The following is a 20,266-nucleotide window of genomic DNA, read 5'->3' on the forward strand; positions in this document are numbered from 1 at the left end:
TGCATCTTCAACAACACAGTCTCAACAGGGGTGTGCATGCGCCTAAAGACACACACACTTAGAAGTTCCTCTTTCATAGAAAGAATGATTTAGCTTGCGCTAGTTTTAAATAAGTATAGCACAACTTGTTCTCAAACATTAGTTTCAGGCCACTTCTCTTGACTAAGGTAACAAAGGACAGGCTAATGCATAATTCTTATTTACCCCACTTCATATTAATATTGCAGCACAAGCCCACAGTTTGATAGCAATGAGATGTCTTTTCTAGAGTCAGTAAAGTGCCCAGCAGTCCAAATCACATAGGTATGCAATGACAGGTAGAGCGCCCCATATTCTGGCCCTAAACAGGGTTAACAAACAATCTGAGAAGCTTCAAATACCAGCCAGATTTAGAAAAACAAAACAAAACCCCTGCCCCACTCATATCATAAATACTCAGGAACACTCTTATATTTTATCAAAAAAGCAAATATCAAAACTGTAGCTGTTACAGAGCAAAAAAGCAAAAGTTTTAACTACGCAATGTTTTGGCCATCCCTATAATGCAGAACGAGCAGCGCTCTGCAACCGTACAACCCCCGTGCTCATACCAGCTTAAATTATGTGCATTTGGAGATACACTCGATACTGTTTTTCCACATTGCTCATTTACTCAAGTCCCCACCTTAAAATCCACAGTTTATGACAATCTGAAAAGATGAATGGAACTGAAGACAAAAAATGAACCAAGTAAAAAAAAAATAAAAAAAATAAAAAAAATAAATCAAGAAAAATACAGCCAGACCTTGGTAACAATCTGTCCCAGTTGGAAACATATCCCAGTTTCATGAAGTGCTTTTATTTTTAGAAGACTGGTGTAAAACCAGGGCCACCAAGGATAAGTTAAGCATGGTAAAGAAAATTTTGACGTCCACAAAGGACTATTTTAGGAGAGGCAGCTTCACTCCCTTTATGTAAAATAGAATCTTTAGATAAAGTATTTTAATTACAAGATGAAATAATCTATTATGTTGGATTCTTATTTGTTTTAAACTATTTAAGTGACTTAAAAGCTCAAATCCCATCGATATTCAAAGCACTTGGTGATCACGAAAAATTCAGTTTCTAATTAAATCTATGGAACAAATGGTAAGAAAAGGAAAACCATTACATGGAATGATGTTTGTAAGCTTCTGATAGTAAAAACACCAACCAACCAAACAAAAATCAACCAACCAAAACCACAAAAAAAAAAAACAACCAGTAAGAGCAAAGTATCTTTTGAGCAGAATCCTGTGAAATCCACTTAAACACTGAGTAGATTGGTGATAGGATCAAGCATTTGCTGAAACAGTCACAGAAAGTACTCTTCTCACTGTACAAGAACAAGGATGCCTTTCAATGCACTGACATGCGCGGCACACTGACAGACAGGTGTGCTTTCTTTTCCACTCTCATGCTCCTGCTTTGAAGGAGAGGTTCCATGTTGATTTTGCTCGCCCCCACTCTTTAATGTTTTATAGACACAGGAATACACTAGGGCTTTATAAAGAAAAAAAGTAATTTCATTTATCTAATGATCTAAAAATTATCCTCCCCAAGCAGTTCTCCAACTGTCTAGCATTAGCTGGCGTTACATGAGAACTGTGGGTTAAGACTACTCAGCCCGATAAAGAAAAATATTCCTGCGCGGGGGCGCAAAACCCTCTAAATGTGCTCTTTTGCAGGCAGTGAAGCGGAGAGCGCCCCTCTCCTACATTCAGCCCAAGCAAGCCAAAGCAGAAGGGCCTGCCCAAGCTGCGGCTGAGAAGAGCAGCCCTGGTGCAGGCACCGCGGCAGGTAGCCACACACACGCCTTCTGAAGATCACTCACGCTTCCCTGCACACGTCCCTGCTCCTGCCTGGAGCCGCGTACGGGGGAGCGCTCGCCCCGGAGCTGGGTGGAAATTCTGGATGTTGCTGTGGAAGGGTCTTTAACGCATGGCCCAGGAACTTGCTTAAGGAGTGACAGCCAAGACTGTGTGCCCAGAAAGCCCAGGACTAATGTTTAAATGACTGTTGTCCTTAAGCCCTGTGGGCTAGTAAAATCGTATATTCTCACCACAGATTTGTCCAAAAGAAGTTACGTGCACTAACTCAACTTAAAAAGCAGAAATACCTTTGCCTTCAAGTATTTTTTGGAGAGCAAAATGCTAGCTGCTTTTACAGCTGATAAACACTAGACTTGGAATGCAGTTTGTTCACAGGCTCTGATCTGAACCTGAGGAATGACCAACATGATATTTATGAATAACCCAAAAGTTTGAAAAAACAGAAAAAAAAAAAAGTTTCATTCTGCTCTGCAGCATTTAACCATTCTCATACCTGTAATCTCACTATTTAGCTGCATTTCCTTCCAGCTACTTGAAAACCTGCAATACAGGATTCTGGAAAGACCTGCAGCAGACAATTAAAAAATTAAATACATCATTTTTTTTAGTATTACAATTCCCTGAATATAATCTGTACATATGTTTTACTGGCCTACACAGCACACACACATATATGCATCATCTCTGTGTTGAAAAAGGAAATAAAAATGCCAGCTCCCCAGCTCTTACAGAAATGTTTAAGGTGTTTCTTGATGGGAATTCAACATGACACAGAGCAGCCTGAAAACAACAAAAGCCATACAAGTATCTGAAGACAACTTTCATTTTAACAAGCTCATGAAATAGTTTAAGCATTGCATGTAAAAAAAAGAAATAAGCAGTTAGAGTGTGAATTGTACAAGAACAGTCTTGTACATGTGACAAAGGCATATTTACATTTAAAGAGGAAATTTTTGTCTTCAGAGTCTGTCAGGCTAGTAATGTCTACACATTTCCTGTATTTTAGCTGAGAAAGAGCACACTGGTCTTAGGTTCTGGCTCCTTTCAAAAATGGCCTAATTACCCATCTGAACATTAGACCACATTTTTTATTAATAGGTCTGACATTCTATTTGGCAGTTTCCATACACTTTTTGGCTTCATTTTAGAAAATATACTATTAAGATTATTTAAAAAACAAACAAAAACAAACAAAAAAAACCCCAAAACACCAACCTATGTTTACAATAAGGTCTGTATTGATGAAAATGCAAAGCCATAGTTTACCTCAGCATTTAGTTGCCCTGAAGCACTTGGGTACCGCGACCATCAACAACAGGCCAATCTCAAGTGCCTTAGAACAGGTATATAAAGACAAGCACTAAAGAAACAAACAAACAAAAAACCAAACCACACACACAAAAAAATAGACAGTAGCTTTGCATTTTCTTTGTTTTAAACCAAAAGAGTTAAAGTGATTTCTTTAGTAAGACTTACGGTACCAGTATATAAATTAGCATCTTTGTTAAGAAAGTTCTTCACATTTAAACAGAAAAGTTGAGTAGCTGAGTATGAAATTCCATCTCTAGGTGAGAAGTATTTTTCAGGCCAGGTCGTCCATGTTAAGGTCAGGAAGAGGCCCTCTCCAATAGCAAAAGGAGCTGAATTCTGGGCACGGAAATGCAGAACTCTGTTCTTTATTAAGCAACGGGAACACATGTTCCACAAGCTCACTTAGTCTGTAATACCTACATTAAAAAAGAAGAAAGACCATTATTTAACAGTCTAGTCGCTATTCAACTGCAGCCAAAAAGGAGCTTTAAAAGTCTAGATGAGAAAGCTACAGTCAAATAAGGCATCACTACTGCAGAAGCAATATTCAATTTTATTCCGCCAGTTTACTTTTCTTTTTGAAAAGTTTCCGTTAAATATCTGTCATGGTTTTAGCTGGGATAGAGTTAATTTTCTTCACTGTAGCTGGCATAGTGGTGTGCTTTGGATTTAGTACGAAGACAATGTTGGTAACACACAGATGTTTTGGTTGTTGCTGGGCAGTGCTTGCACTAGACAAGTACTTTTCCAGCTTCCCATGCTCTGCTGGGGGCACAAGAAGCCGGGAGGGGAGGGGGCACAGCTGAGAGAGCAGATCCAAACTGGCCAAAGGGATATCCCATATCATGTAACGTCATGCCCAGTATGTTTACTGGGAGGAGCTGGCCGGGGGAGGGAGGCAGCAATCGCGGCTTGGGGACGGGCAGCGTGTGGTGAGCGGTTGTATCGTTTGTGCTTCTGTTTTTTTCCCTTTTTCCCTTCTCCTTTTTATTATCATTATTGTTATTACTATAATAATCATCATTATTACCATTATCTTACTATTAAACTGTTCTTATCTCAACCCACAAGTTTTTTTCCTTTTGCTTTTGCTCTTCTGATTCTCTCCCCCATCCCACAGGGGCGAGGGGAACTGAGCGAGCTGCTGTGTGGTGTTTAGTTGCTGACTGGGGCTGAACCACAACAATATCCGAAGTTGTTAGTCTCTGGCAAATAAGATTTTTCACATGTTGTATGTAATAGAAGATCGAGTAATCATCACAACTGCAATTATTTCAGAATCTCATCCTAAATACTTTCTTTAGCTGAATAACAAAAATGATCTTACGAAGATTTGTTTCCCTTAGTTCGTTCTTGGATCAGTTCACCCTTTGGATTCACAGTAAATATTCTGCAGTCTGGAACTCCCACTTGCATGTAAGCATATACATCCTGCAAAAAGCACGAACAGAAGTACATGCTTCAACATCTCCTTATTGAATGAGATATAACAAACAATTCCTTGAAGGAATAAGTAAAGCTGATTCAAAAAGGGTACAGTATAACTGCCCCTTAAAAAAAAAAGCCCCCTAAACAACAGCCAAAAAGCAAAACAAAAACCCCAGAACACATACCATAACAAAATATTCCCCCTACCCCCAACCCCTTAATTCCTGTTCCTAAGCCTGGGACCACAAACACGCACAAAATCTGTACCACACATTCCTCTTAGACTATCCTCTCTCTCTCTAGCTCAGTTATAACATTGATCTGCAGAGAAAATACAGGAAGCATACGATAGGAAAAAGGACTCAAGACTGAGGAGTATTGAACTAATACCCTTAGGTTATAAAGCTGTCAAAAATGCTAAAAAAGAATATGGAAATGTGGCACATATTTAATAAAATCCTGAGAATACTGACAAATCTTTGTAACCTTCCTCATATAAGCAGTTCTAGCAGCTTTTATTTAAGGTATCTGCATGTGGGTTTTACTAACCAAACCCATAAAAGCACCAGTGTCCCATTTCTTGATTCAAATTTAAATAGACACAAAAAGAAAAGCCTATTTCTTTTGCTTCCCACATGCTTCATGCATTTTAACCCTTCAATTAGAAAGGGGCAGACTTACATTGGGCCTGTTTCCAAAAGCAGCATAGAAAGGCTGTTTACTGGGAGCAAACAAATTCTTGATATCATTCAAACATTCGATTTTGAACTTTTCAGGCTTCTTTTCTATTACTTCCCTAAAATAAAATTTCAACAGTCAAATTCTAAATCATGATTTGATAGAGGTTATCCTGCTTCCCCCATTTATCTGGTATTCCTGTTGCTAGTGTTGGTAGTTACATAGACATTGGTCAGCAGTTTTCCAAGAATGATAGAAGAGACAATAAAACAGAAACATTCATTGTTTTCCTACATGTGTAGTAAAAAAATAGGTGAATAACCTCTGCCTAGGCTAAGTAAATGGGATGAAATTCCCAGTTGTGAATGCAGTTCATGAACTGCTTTTATTGTAGATGACCATATGGACTAGGAGACTGAATCAAGTACACATAAGCTTGTTCCAACTCCTGCCTCTGACAAAGGAGTGCATAAGGCCTATTGGTGACCTTATTGGAAGCTGCTATCATTGCTAGCCATGAATCAGTTGTTTCTACTAAAAACCAAAGAGACTTTTCCACTGTTAGCTCTTCCCATCAAGAACAGGTAGACTATGGCTGGTTCAAAGATACTGAGTTGAACCACAGCTAAACTCATATATTGCTTTTTAAGTATTTGTATATGGAGCACTCCCAATACCTCAAAACCATTTAGTATGAGAGTCTGTATTCCCCAGCTTTTTTTCTTTTCCCTCTATCTTGCATAGCAGCACTGCACTACAGTCCTTGCAGCTATACTTGAAAAGACAAAACTGTACTGATATAAACAGAATCTCATAGTAATAAGTCATGGACTAGAGGAATGAAGAAAAGGGAAAACAAGCTGCTCTGTGACTGATACTTTGTGTTTTGTAGCCACTTCTAACAGAAGTGTACTACAAGTGAAATTCAGACAAAATAAATAGCTTATAAATGATCACTAGAGGGACATCAAGTCTTAGTGGCAAATCTAGCACAGAGTGGAATGTTTGGTTACAGCTGTATTGGTCTGCATGACACATCTTTTTAATCTGCTTCTTTCTCTGAGATGGAGAGGGAACGTACGTATGAAATCCCACCTGCTTACCTGTGAAAGGCAGAAAACAAACTGCTAGGGGACAACATGAGGGGGCCCCTGGGGAGAATCGTTCCTTTGTCATTCACCCAGTGTAGGTATCCTCTGGTCATATCTGCCATCCCAATGGCACGGGCGGAACAGTACAGAAACTTATAGCCATTTCTAGAAAAGAATTATCAACTTAGTTTGTATTCCTGCTGAAGAGTTTCTTTGCAAAGATAAGTATATGGTTATAGCAATGTCCAGAGGCACCAGTTTAGGTACTGACTCGCTGTAGTGCTCTGCACACACACAAGGAACAGACTGTTCCACTATAAAAAAAATAATCTGCAAGGCATCTAATAGTTTAAATACACGACTCAAAGCTGGGAAACAGGAAGTGCAAAAGAACAGGGATGGTTATACTCAGATTACATAATTAGATGGACTAGATTGCGTTTAAACAAGTGCCACATTGGTTTTATCCAGCTTTTTTCAGCTCAGCTGCAGGATGATAGCAATTATTTACATTATCTGCATCACATCTACATCGCATCACAAGATCTCTTCTCTTGGTCTTTGGGATTTTTTTCAAGCCGTTGATACCATTTGCAGCACAGAGTGAAGGGCTGATAATAAACAAGCATTCATTAAACCCCTAAATTTTTCCTGCAGACTTTGTATGTTCACCTGTTATACAGATTTGTACACAGTTACTGCATGCACAAAAGGCTTGGGTGTTTATGTTTATGTGTATTATCAAAGACCTGATTCAATCTGGTAAATAATTCCCAAACTACTCTTCTATTATGCACTGAATAACCTCAGCTTGGTTTTGTAGCTCCCATGGACCGCAAGGGACCACAGATGAAATTTAGCTCTATGTAACAGAGAGGACAAAAGATTCCAAGACTCCACATATTTTTGAGGAAGAAAAACTACTAAGTTTAAAAACAAAGATAAAAGTGGATCAGGAAGTATTTAACAGTTGATAATCTTGTGATTCTCAGTAGCAAGAATTATTTCTGGCATCACTATATTTTCAAAAAATAGTCTGCTAAACAAAGGACCAAATCTGAAAGGGGAGGAAAAATGTAGGTTTATTCTGCCCTAGGTTACTGGACATAAATATTATAAGGCTAAATACCTCTTCGATGAACTGTACATTTATAAGGGTGTAGTTCACAACACTTGAACTAAGCAAACACCTCACCACTGCTGTAAGGGGGAAGTCATCCTTCCTCTCCTTCCTCCCCTCCTGCTGTGATGTGGGCTGCTTCTGCAGGTTCTTGCAGATCACAAGGTGAGCATGTTCAGTTGACTAACCCAGAGAGGGGAAGGGGAAACTGCCATTTCGCTGAATTATTTTTCTACTGTTTTACCAAACTGCATCAGCTTATATCAGAAGTGCAACGAAGTGACATAAAACTTGAGCCAGGCCACCAACCTTCCCTTTGTGGCAGTGGTAAGTTGTAAATTAGGGTTCCTTTAGAACATTAAATCTATCCTAAGGAGCATTCACTTGAGTTTGGTAGCAGACACATTAAAACACAAAATATTTATATATTGGAAGACCACTACTAAGCTGTGAGCATACACTGTACCATGTTTGTAACAGGCTTTGTGATTAACCTGAGCTGGTGGAAACACACATATGCATGACTGTTTGAGAAGTTACTGCTATTATGGTTCTCTTTTGCAGTCATAACAATATTACACACAGATTTTAAGAACTAAAATACAACATCAAACATTTGAGAACTGAACTAGTAAAAGTGGTGGCTTCCATTCCTGTAAAAACATACAGCCGGGGAAGAAATTTAGTTTTGTTTGTGAACAACAGAAGTAGCTCACTTCCCAACATTTAGACCAACAAATTGTAATAGATTGCATAACTATTAACAACAATCCAATCCATTAATTCCCAAATTCCAGGAAACCCCAGTTGCTTCATAGATTACATACTCACTCATTTATGGAATGATAGAGTTTTGCAATGCCCTGATGAGTCCAGTCCTTGCCAAGCTGAGGAAGGATCTGTCCTAAAGCATCAGACCTAAAAGCAAAATCAGAGACAGCTGATACCAACTATGAGTTCTGTTAAAGATAACCACTAATGAATATACAGTTTATAATGAGAATTTACAGAAATATCTCTGCAGAAGGTCTTAAGCATTTCAAAAGAGAATTAGTGGGGCCATACAGCACAAGTCAGTTTCCAAGTTAACCTACAGCTGTTAAACCTGGAGAAGTGTAACTGAAAAGGCAATAGTCATACGGTAAACATTATCACCTTCGCATTATTCTTTTAAAAGACATTTTTTAGTATGCTGTAAATGGAAGTACAAATTGAAATCAAAGCCAAAAGTGTTTTTCATGACTGTTAATGAACATCCTCTAATAGTCGTCTTAACTCAAGTTTCTTTATCTTATTTTGGAAAGCAGGATAGGATCAATAAAGCAAGATAAAAATATCAAAGAAAAGAAAAAAACCCCAATGATACTTACTTGGTTATTGTTCCATCAATGTCCGATATGATGATTTTATCATTCCAGTTCCAGAGATATATTGTTCCCGCACAACGGCAAGTCCCTTGATATTGGGTTGTAATACTAAATACAACATCATTAGGGCCATCTCTGAGCTTCAACTTTGCCTTTAGAATAAATCAAAATAGTTGAAAATATAAGTTGCCCTCACTATAAAATATTTAAGAATCATAAAGGAGCTACAGAAAATGGCTCATATATTCTTCCTCACCTATTTTGATTAACTCATCAAAAAGTGAACTACAGTTTAACACCAGCAGTTTTGCTGGTAAAGCCTGCTTGGTAGTCTGGGTACATGTATTTGTCCGTAGCTCCTAGAGCTGCTTACAGCAGCACTGACTGCAGTAGTGATAAAAGATATATGACTCTCCCCTAACTTTAATTCTTGCTATTACAGTAGACTTACAGTACCATCAAATGGAACTCCCAGTTTGCTATAGTATGTGACAGCATTTTCTACTTAGTGGATGCTTTCTTCAAAATTCTTCCCTGATGACGATCATAGATTTAGACAGTAGCAGAACTAACTTGTAAATTAGACTACAATGAGTAAACTGCATACCAGTTTAAACGTACATTATTAGTCTGTTAAGATCCCAGAATATCCCAACTGCAGAAGCCAACAATGTTAATTTTTTGGAAACATCTCAATGCAGAAGTTAAAATTTTGTACAAAGTTCTGTAATTATTTTTTTTTTTTTTTTTTAATCCAAACACGAATTCTTAAGAAACATACATACACACACACACACACACAAAAAATCCCTGGAGCTGCCCACACTAGCCCTGGAAAATACTTTTAAATCCTTTTTAAATTTTAAGTTTCCCCATTCCTTTTTCCTACGGCTAGAAAAGTAACCCAAAGATCATTTTTTACTTTCTGAAATGTATTTCTGCGTTATTTAAAAGCAGCAGAAGTCCAACTTTTAGAATCAAACAGTGGGATGATGAAGTTCCCTATGTACAAGAAAGGCACGCCACCTACTATTTGGTCCGAAGATAGTCTAAGTGACTTCTTATAAGATGTAATGTTCCCATGGGCTGGATGCTCTACTGAGGCAGAATCTATTTTCAGGGATTCCTTCAACTCCTGCGATGCTTCATCACTAGAAGAATCATCTTCCGGAGGTCTAACATGACATCAACCAGAATAAGTGTAAGCTACAGAAAATCCTTCTTTAAGGGTGTAAAATTCTTATGCAAGACTAATTTCTGCTTTTCTTGAGGATTTGCTACTAGCCTGATAACACAGATTAATGAAGTCTAGTGAATGCCCAGATAAAGCTAGTAGATGCCAATAAGCAAATAAGACTTGTAATGCATGCTCGTATTGGTGGAGCTCTAAGTATTACTATTACTAGCTGGCTCCACGCATGATGAGTTTAGTAAAGACACAGTATCAAGGGATCACTAATACTGTGTGATGAATTAGGTAAACTGCAGATGAAAAGGGATACTGAATGAGTAACAGTGTTTTGTTTTTTAAAAAAGCTGCCACAGCTACTATATAATTTAAACTGTAGGTGATAAGTTAGTGGAATAGCTCACCTTTTAAGGTTATTCAGACTTATTTCTCTGCTGATTAGAGACTTCAGGATTAAAAGCAGCATTTAATTTCTCTGAAGTATTCAATCACGATATATTTAGTTTCTTAAATCTTTAAGACACCAACAAAACTTGCAAGTATCTTTGTAAAACACTGGCAAAATATGAATTTGCATAAGAAATTATATAGACTGGGCCAGTTTTGTGCTAAATACTGCTAGTTTTTAACCACAATCTTGGGCAACTTGTGCACGCTAATTAATGCTATTTTATTGTTTCAATTATTTAATATTACAAAAAAATTGCACATGGTTTAAATTATTCATACAATATTAGGCTTCTGGAAAAAAAAGAGACAAAAGCAATATCTCATAAACAATACCACTATATTTACAGAGCAGTGGCCCATTGATAACAGTTATTATATATGTCTTTGTTGTTCTGTCAGTTATGTTACAATTTAAGAAGTAAACACAATGGGATTTAGGAAATAATTGTAGTGTTTGTAGTTCCTACAATGTTTGCTGCCGCATTATTTTGCTGAATTGTTTGCCAAACACATCTGGTTTCTCTTCAGTAGCTTAGAGGAAAATGTTTCTTCCCACAGTAAATTCCTACTGAGTTCTTCATTTAAAAAAAAAAAGAAAAAAGACAAAAGGAAAGCACACTATTGAGTCCACAAAATAGTCTTCAGACAGGAACACACCTACTGTTAACTTGCTCTTTTATAGTTGCTGGCAGTTCATTTGCTCTTTGCGTCTCAGTTTTCCCCTCTTTTGCCTCTGGTATCTAAAGCAACATGATAATGAAAAACATTGACATTTTAAGCATTTTAAACGGATCCAAGTGAATTCATAGTTCACACTTAAGCAAATAGCTACCAATATAGTACGTAAACCATATTAAGTCTCAGAATTGCTCATTCTGTAAGTTATTTAACAAAAGGATGCTTATGAATAAATGATCCATTAAAGCCTTTTATTATTTCAGGAAACAAAACTCTGCATGCCACAAGTTGAGAACTACTAGTCTAACATGACGAATTTAGCATTAAAAGAGCTGTCAACTTCTAAGCTTATAAAATTCACTTTTTTTTTTTTTGGGGGGTGGGTGTGTGTGTGTGTGGGTGTGTGTGTGTGTGTGTAAATTTAAGGCACATACACAAAGTTTAGAAAGCTTAATTTAGTCTAAAATGGGTGTCTCAGCATAACATCTATTATGCTGCACAGCACCTACTTATTTGTGTTTACATTCCTTAAACATACTGCAGTGACTGAGGAGTAGCTCTGACAACTGCTTATGGCTTAGAAGAAATAATTTTTAAAATATTGTGCAACAGATCAATACAATACATTTTGCTGGAACAACTAGTAACGGCAAATAAAGATGTGGTATTTAAGACTAAATACACTGAAGCAGCTGCAGCTACTGCAACATTGAGTAACTCTCAGCTGGCAATTAGTGAGACAGAGCTGTGTCAGCAGTGATCTGAGGCACTTCAAAAAAATTTGTCAGTTTTTTGACAGCTGAGGAAATGAAAAACAATTGCAAATAGGTCTCAGTTACCTGTTTAGTCATGCTTTCTCTCTTGCGCCAGAACCACCACCTTCCAGACTTCTTTGGCATCTTTTCTTTGACCCACGATTCAACAGTAGCCTGAAAAATTAGGCGTGTTTTTAATTTGTGTAGAAAAACAAAATAGATAATAATGTGTTACTACATAAAAAAATCTTTAAAAAAGTACACATGCATCTATTTACCTTAGGCAAACTCTTCTGAAACACCTGCAAACTCAGAATCATTGGAGCAGCCAACGCCCAGTTATAATACCTGTTTTAAAACATGTTATTGATAAGATATTATAAAACCTGACTAGAGGTCAAAAAATACCAGTGTGCAAACTGCCCTTCTGTTGATGAAAATATATATTTGCTGCCAAAAACTAATATCGAAGTTTTCTCTAAGCAGAGTTATTTTCATATATACAATTCAACATCAGTGGTAATCGCTGAAAAAAAGAAAAAAAATCTCACTTCAGCTAAAGCTATGTTTAATGCAAATCACCAGTACAGCCTTTGAGACTGAGAAACAGATCCATCAAAAACACAAATTCCAATGGAAGCTGCGAAATGCACTCACTTTAAAGGGTAAATTTTAGCTGATATCTTCTATGACCTAATTACATGATATAGAGAGTTTACCTGTTATAAATCCTTATTACCAAATTGGGATTGTCTATGAGTCCAGGGTTTTCAGCAAATTCATGATAAGTAATAATATGTTCCATGAATTTTTCTGCAATAGAAGCAGATTTTCATTAAAAATAATATTAAGTCCCAAGACGTCTGATTAGTTTGTATGTAGGAAAATGCTTTCTGAATTTCAAAGTCTTTGCTGACCTTGCAACATCACTCAAGACATGCTAATATGGCCCACCTGTCAAGAGTCTTGTGACTGCCTCCTCAGTAACAAGGAAAGCCTTGTACCACTTCATCAGTCACAGTAATGAGACTTAAGAAATTAGAAGAGGGAGGATAAAGAAGAGGTAGGAACTAATTCAGTTCACAGGCTGGAAAGAGCGAGCCATGCTTGTCTAAGCAAGTTTTCTTTAAAAATTATTATGGCAGGTGAGGAGCCTACATACTACACTAGAAGGGGAAGGATGTTGTCAGCTTTTCAGGTTTGTTTAATCACTGACTACTAAATAGCATTTTCATGACTAGTGACTATACCAGTTTGCAGAAATTCATGATTTAGTGTAAGGCCCCTGCAAGGAAGACAAATTTTTCAAATCAAATCCAAAATTACTACTGCATTACCACGAGAGCTGTTCTGAGTCTTCATTAATAAGCATTTAAATTTCACTTGATGCATTAGAGACTGGATGACCATTACAAAAGGCTATACTAAACACATGCAGTACATGTTTGTGAAGATTATGTGCTCCTAGAAGCTCCCTCAAAAATGCATACAACTCCAATATTAAAATTAAGCGGAGCATTAGGAAAGAAGAATCAGCTTGTAAAAATCTACAGGTCAACAAACATTTAGGACAAGAAAAGCAGAGCAGGAGAAAAGGTAGTCCAACAATTTTTTAAAAATTTTTCTTTAGGTTAAAAAAAAACTAATCAGGCAATTGGAAAGGATATGAACTGTGAAGATTTATATAGGACTAAGCAAGTAATTGCAGCCAAAGCCAAGAGTGTCGGTCAGATACGCAACACATAGTGCAAAAAAAGGAGACAAAACTTCTCAGGACATCAAGTGCACTTGATTAATTTGAGGTTAAATTCTGCTATCTCTGCTTAGCAAATCCTTGAGAATTTTAGAAAGTGGAAGATTATTCATTTCCTTTTCTCAACATGAGCATAATAATAAGCCAAAGCTTTGCAAGGTAGAAATCAGAGCATACAAGGCACTTCATTTGCTCAGCTGCCTGAGCTTTATTACTGTTTATGTTTTAATCTTTCACATACCTTTAGAAATCTCTCCATTTTCATTGAGACCTCCACAAAGTGAAAGTGTAACATCAGGCAAGTCCATAGCAGAATCAGACATGCACTCTGTACCACTATCAGCAGCAGCACTTCCTACTGATTGAGGTGACTGGGAACCCGAAAGGGTATCTGACTCTGTCCACTGCCTGAAGCCTGGATCAGAATCACTAAAGAAAAGAAGTCCACATTTTCTATAAGCATTTCACTTGCAAAAAATTGTAAGATTTTAGGTTATAGAACACACTATATAATTACTCAAAAATCATCTTGCTGTTGCAGTTAAGTACGACATCATTTTACAACATAAATTTAAAGCCAAACAAAAAACAGACACAAACACACATCCCAACCCTTCATAATACTGGCAGATTGACAGTTTCCAGTCCTACTAACATTTATCTAAATTAGGAGATAATTACATTTCTCTTGCCTGCAACAAAATTGGATTTAAACAAGGAAAAGATCCTCTATGCTCTGTTTTTGCAGAATACTACTATGTTCCTCAATCTTTACCAGAAAGCTGCAGAAGGATAATAAAAGGGAAAAGAACATTGCTTGAACACTCTGTGTTTGGAAAAACTACAATAAAAAAAGGTGGCCTTCTAAATAAAAAAAATAATACAGTCATCTAAGGCTACAGTTATTGGTTCAATCCCAAGTAACGTAATAAGTACTGAAAAGTTTACAATCTTAGTTTTAACATAAACCAATAGACACTTCTTCCTTACTAAGCTGTATTTTTGCAAAGGCCTTCCCTAGCAGTTACTCTCTTGGAGGGTGTTTTAGGAGTATAAAATGCTTTGATTTCATTTAAGAAAAAAACCAAACAAGAGTGAATTTTGAGACTTAGCTGCTTTGCATGAAGACATTGTGGGATTGTTTTTGTTGGTCTTTGATATTAAAAATAATTGGAAGGGATGTACAGGGCATGCAAAAAATTAACTAATGTGTGCTTATCTAGAGCTAGCAATATGGCAGAAATAGAGTACTGGTGCAAAAGGAGTGCGCAGTTTAAACTTATACCCACCCACCCCCCCCATATCTGCAGAGCACACAGGTTCCACAAAGATGAAAAGTCTCAGTAATGACCCCCCATGCGATCTTTCAGTGTGTTTCTTGTCAAATCAGGTTTTCATGGCAAGATCAGTACTGATTACTCCACAAAAGCCCAGAAACCTGACATCCAATTCTTTTTATCAGAACCAGAGCATAAAACACCTAAACCATACATGTAATAACTCATATAGTGCAACTGCAATATAAGCCTAGATCCACAGAACCTTAATTCAAAGTTACCTTTTGGGAAAGTAGAGTGCTGCAACCTCAGGTTCCAAAGCCTTTAGGTCCTCCAAGTAAATATCGTCAGGCCCCTGGTGATGACTTCGCTTGTGCACCCCTGTTAATTTTAACAATTAAGATTACTAAGATGAAGCCATCCCGACACATTAAATACAAATGTAACTGTGGAAGATTCAGACTTACTGGTAGCATTTATAAATCCAAGACTTTGATTACTGTTTTAGACAGATAAGACTTTAAATAGCAAAAATTGAAAAGGCACATTTATACTGTTCCCACTATGGCCTCAAATTTGGTAGATCACACTGAAGGAAAGAATCAACAGCTTTATTATATACCTTTCTTTTTTGAAGGAGAGTCAGTTTTTGCTGTTGGCTTTGTTTCTGGTAAAGGGTCCACCAACAGTCTGGAATGATGATTGGCATCTAATGGCAATGGATCTTGCGGTTCTATGATTGCAGAAGCAAGAGAATCTTTAACGTCCATCTGTTTAAGCAGAGGATGAGTTCTTGGCTCAGGTTTCAGTACTGTACAGACAGACTCTTTCACATCATCATCATCTTCAACTTCATCAGAGCTGAAGATGACCCTAAAATGAGTCTTCTCTGACGGAGTAATGGTAGCTGTTCTGGGATGTTCCAGTTTCTCTTTCTTGCTTATCTGAAAAACAAAACACTAGTCAATTCTTTCACTTCACATGTTTGTTTTATTCTGGTCTAAACATTAAACTTGTACTCACAGTACAAGTCCTGGTCACAAGTAAACTGGGTAAGAATTTAAACATGTATTTTAGCAACATAAAACATGTCCCACCTCATCAGCAAAGTTCCCTGCAACCGAAGCTTCATACTAGCTTATTTACAAGTTCAGTATCAGAGCAAGTGCTGACTTGACCAAACCATGGCAAGAAAAAAAAAAAAAACAACAAAGCCAACCATAAAATGTGGATGCACCAAGGCTTCTGTCACTAGCTGTCATGTTAGATACCAAATTTACTGTATCAAGGCTACAATTCTTCTGGAATTAACTAGAACTTAGCCTAAAATAAAGGAAATTAATTTCTAAAGTTGCTTTCTTCAGTTTCTAACTAAAAATTCAAATATTTCAGATTTTTACTCCCAGGTTTTCTGGGATTACTTTGCTGACCAACTTTTGAACTCAACAAATTCGACTATCTGCCAGCCACAAGGTGGGGCTACTTTCCTATTTCAACTGAGTTATCCTGAAGAACAGCAGACTTCCAACCCTCTCTTAGGACACAATAATAGATATGCCAAAACACAGTTCACAAAGTTAGAGACAATAACTAAATAAATTTACCTTGGTTGATTCTGGGAATCCTCCCCATGTCCATTCCATGTGAGATTCAGATCTGAGCAAGCTCTCAGCAGGTTTAACTTCCAGTTCTGAGTCACTTTTAGGGCAGACTGGCTCAGAGAAAGGGCTAGCAAATCAACAAGAACAAAAAAAAGAAAAAGGAAAAGAAAAAGCAAGCTACAGTGTTTAAAATGCATTTGTTGTGCAGCTACTGTTGGTAGAGTTTTCTACAGCTTAACAGAGCTTCAATTATTCGGCAACATGGCAAGAAGCCCAGCAGGGTTTTCAGACAGTGAGAAATTAGGTTAAAATGAAAATCACATTAAAGGGCTTACATAGTTATCACCCTAAACAGATTCCTCCACTATATCTGCAGTATATGTATAGCTTTCCCCTCAGCCCATATTCCATTTTTCAAACAAAACAGAACAAAACAAAAAAGTATAGATAAAAGTAAGACAGAAATTAGCTTTAAGTTCCTTTCCCCTGTAAAAATACAGCATTTAAGCTTGCTATGCCAAGACTTCAGTAATAAAAGTCCTCCAAACCTAACTCACAAATGCATGAAACACCGCCAATTCCCGATGCGGGGAAAACAACATTAACAAGATAACTTAGGAGAGGGAAGGGAGACTACTTGAAAACTTCCTTCAGATGTGTTTGGACTACATGACCTTTTAAAGTCCCATCCTATTTTTCCTAGTTATTATCCACAAATCAGAAACAGACCTCTGAAATTTACTTTAGTCAAAACTACTTTTAAGCCAGAAGAACTCACTCTACAAAATGCTACAAATGCGAGATTTCAAAATCATTTTGCTGTTATGATCCTAGGGAGGAAAAGAAACAGAAGAGGTTATTCTGAAGCAGCATTTAGTGCTGGGACAGGTCCAAGTCTATCCCTTCTTGAACAGGGTAATTATATTGCAAATTATAGAAATGCTCCTCTTTTTACACTTTGAAATTCATAATGTATTTTAGTTTTTCTTCATATGTTTATATAAAAACCTTCAATGTTTGAATTTGAATTGTAGGAACCAGAACTGGACACAGCACTCCAGGTGTGGCCTGACCAGCACTGCATGGAGTGGGATGATCCCATCTCTACCTCTGCTAGCAACGCCCCTGGGGATGCAGCCCAGGATCTGATTTGCCTTCATTGCTGCAGCGGTGCTCTGCTGACTCACGTTCAGCTTGCTGCCCGCCAGGACCCCCAGGTCCCTCTCAGCAAGGCTGCTGCCCAGCCACACAGATCCAAGCCTGTAAAGGGCTCTTTGGTTATGTCATCCTAGGTGTAGGTCTTTGCACTGTTGCACCATGAGAGCTTTTATCTTGATATAAGAAATAAATTTTCTACAGTGAGAATAATCATTCAGTGGAACAATCTTCCCAGGGACATGGTCCCCACCACAAGAGGAGTTCAATTTGTAACTGGATGGGGTGCTAGACTAATCTCATCTAGTTTCCCTTTTCTATGAAGGGTTGGACCAGATGACCTTTTGAGGTCCCTTCATCCAGGGATACAGAAAGGAAACCATTTAAAGATTTCCTCTCTCAGTTCTCCTTTAATAATTTCCTACAGAAATTACATTTTCTGTACTGTTAGAAGGGATTAAAGTAACACATTGATGAAAATACATGCAAGTTTTTGTTTTCAGGAGGAGTATGAACTCATTTTCCCTACGTGCCAAATAATTTGTTCCACCTATATCACAAGTCAGCTGGAAGCCATGCAGGCATATTAACCTGTTTCTAAGCTTAATTCTTAATATTCAGCAGTACTTGCAAAAGACTGACTACTTCCGGGCTTTGAAAACCTAAGTCTGTTCCACTTGACCCGAAGTATGTTTCCCATCATCGTTCTCAGGGATAAGTCTTTAGTCAAAAGGCCCATGCTTGTAATAGTGATCTAGTCATGCTAATGTTGCTTGTTAAAACAGGAAGAACATTGATGGTATCACATACCAAATAGTTAATGACTATGCTTTTTTATTTTATTCTAGTGAGTAGGGCAAACAGAAGTGTTCCCACTGAAAAGACTTAGGCTATTACCTTCCCTTAGCTCCCTGCAAGGGTTCTGAAGAGCAAGATGACAACCTCAACTTAAAGACAGATAGCTTTTCCAGGTCTCCAAAAGGGAGTTTATTAAAACCTCCCATTTCTCTTTCTCTGTACAAAGGCTACATTATAGAATCTTCCTTTGGTGGCTTAGTAGAAATATTTTCATGCAAAATTTCTCCTAGATGTCTCATGTGAGAGAGAATCCCCCACCCAACTCCCTCCTGCCAAAGAGGGAAAGGAAGATTGCCAATTTTGCTGTTACACTGCAATCTGTACTGGATAGCTTCTTGTAAAAAACCAACCAACCAAACAAAAAACCCAACCCAAAACTATAAAGAGCCTAGGTATCTCACATGATGCACAAACAAGTTGTTAGAGCAGACTATCCCCTAAATACGTAAACAAGAAGAGAGGCATGAATCATATTTCCCAGATGTTGCCTGCTAGTCTATGTTAGCTAGAGTTTTATAAACTGGAAAGGAATACCAGCCTCTACGCTACAATTATATAGGTGATATAATCCATACAACACCATGTCAATCCTCAGGGTCAAATGCTGTGACTGCTTTTCAGTCACAAACCACAAACCTTTGGGGAACATTTGAAGACTACATCTCATCAAGTACAAATGAGGATGTGGTTGTCAGACCAAAACGTAAGAAGGAATGATAATGGGATTTCCTGTCCAGCTGCTTCTGTTCATTAACAAGGTATGCACTGAGGGAATAAGCAGGCACCAAGCACGGTGTGGTACATTCAGACTCTACTGAGGCCAAAGCCCTGGAAGCACCCAAAGCAGAGATATGCACTCCAAGAAGTATTTTCTGAAGTGCACTCTTCTATTCTGCACGGTCATCTACTGATACAGAAGAGGCACCTGCACACTGAGCAGCCAAATGCAACAATGGTTATCCAGACCTATCCAGGCTGACCAGTACTCTGCGCGGACACTGCATCTGCTATGAGGTAGAATTCTCAAACTGAAAAGCAGTAGAACTAGACACTCAAAGAGTTAAGATGAATCAAGATACTGCTCAGCATGCTGTGTGCTGTATATATGCCCTTCCCTATGCCCAATGTTCAGGAGAAGTACGAAATTTACCTCAAGGTCTACCACATCTGGACAGAATGCTTTCTTAGGTAGAGATTGACGTTAGAGTGGTGAAATCCAAAGGGTGAGCCTTCAAAAATCTAGAATCTGAATGCAATTGGAATATAATAGAATGAACATCAGAAACTGAAAAGCCTGAACGTATAAACAGAAGTGCCTTAGTCACTGTAACTGAGAACTGACTAGTTAGCTGTATTATGCCATTTGTAAGAATCCACAATCAACTGATACTGTTTCTGGTACCTCTAGGTTAGTATGCCAGTAATTATCAAATCCTCTGTTCTGAAGTAGAATACTATTCAAGGTGAGGACCTAGCTTTACCTCAAGTAATTTGCATTATTTCATCTGGCAAAATCTAACTTACAAACTTAACAATTCTGCTTTAAGGCATATCGAGTGCTGCTTACACTAGGGTAAATCACAGGGAACATATTTATTTTCCATTTCCTTTCAACCTAAGGAAATCTTATTAACTGTATTTTCTTTCTTTAATGGTCAATTTTAGTAAGAAGGTTTTTTTTCACTTGAGGGGGAAAAAAAAGGAA

At 37.7% G+C, this 20,266-nt stretch overlaps 1 protein-coding gene across 3 annotated transcripts in view; it reads right to left on the reverse strand.

Moving 5' to 3' along the window:
* Positions 1–2,293: 2,293 nt before the first annotated feature.
* The window catches only part of LPIN2 (lipin 2), a 43,048-nt gene continuing 25,075 nt past the window's right edge, over positions 2,294–20,266 (reverse strand). For all 3 annotated transcript variants that reach the window (XM_064442928.1, XM_064442929.1, XM_064442927.1), the window contains 15 exons: positions 16,552–16,675; positions 15,570–15,891; positions 15,229–15,328; positions 13,912–14,099; positions 12,637–12,730; positions 12,196–12,265; positions 12,002–12,091; positions 11,142–11,224; positions 9,876–10,020; positions 8,849–8,997; positions 8,310–8,396; positions 6,371–6,523; positions 5,271–5,385; positions 4,489–4,592; positions 2,294–3,577 (listed from right to left, as the gene is read on the reverse strand). In XM_064442928.1, coding sequence (XP_064298998.1) covers positions 3,433–3,577; positions 4,489–4,592; positions 5,271–5,385; positions 6,371–6,523; positions 8,310–8,396; positions 8,849–8,997; positions 9,876–10,020; positions 11,142–11,224; positions 12,002–12,091; positions 12,196–12,265; positions 12,637–12,730; positions 13,912–14,099; positions 15,229–15,328; positions 15,570–15,891; positions 16,552–16,675 — 1,969 coding nt within the window. In that variant the 3' untranslated portion in view covers positions 2,294–3,432. The remainder of the gene's footprint in view (positions 3,578–4,488; positions 4,593–5,270; positions 5,386–6,370; positions 6,524–8,309; positions 8,397–8,848; positions 8,998–9,875; positions 10,021–11,141; positions 11,225–12,001; positions 12,092–12,195; positions 12,266–12,636; positions 12,731–13,911; positions 14,100–15,228; positions 15,329–15,569; positions 15,892–16,551; positions 16,676–20,266) is intronic.

Source organism: Phalacrocorax carbo, chromosome 2 (genome assembly GCF_963921805.1).
Source record: "Phalacrocorax carbo chromosome 2, bPhaCar2.1, whole genome shotgun sequence".
In the NCBI taxonomy this organism is placed as follows: Eukaryota; Metazoa; Chordata; class Aves; order Suliformes; family Phalacrocoracidae; genus Phalacrocorax; species Phalacrocorax carbo.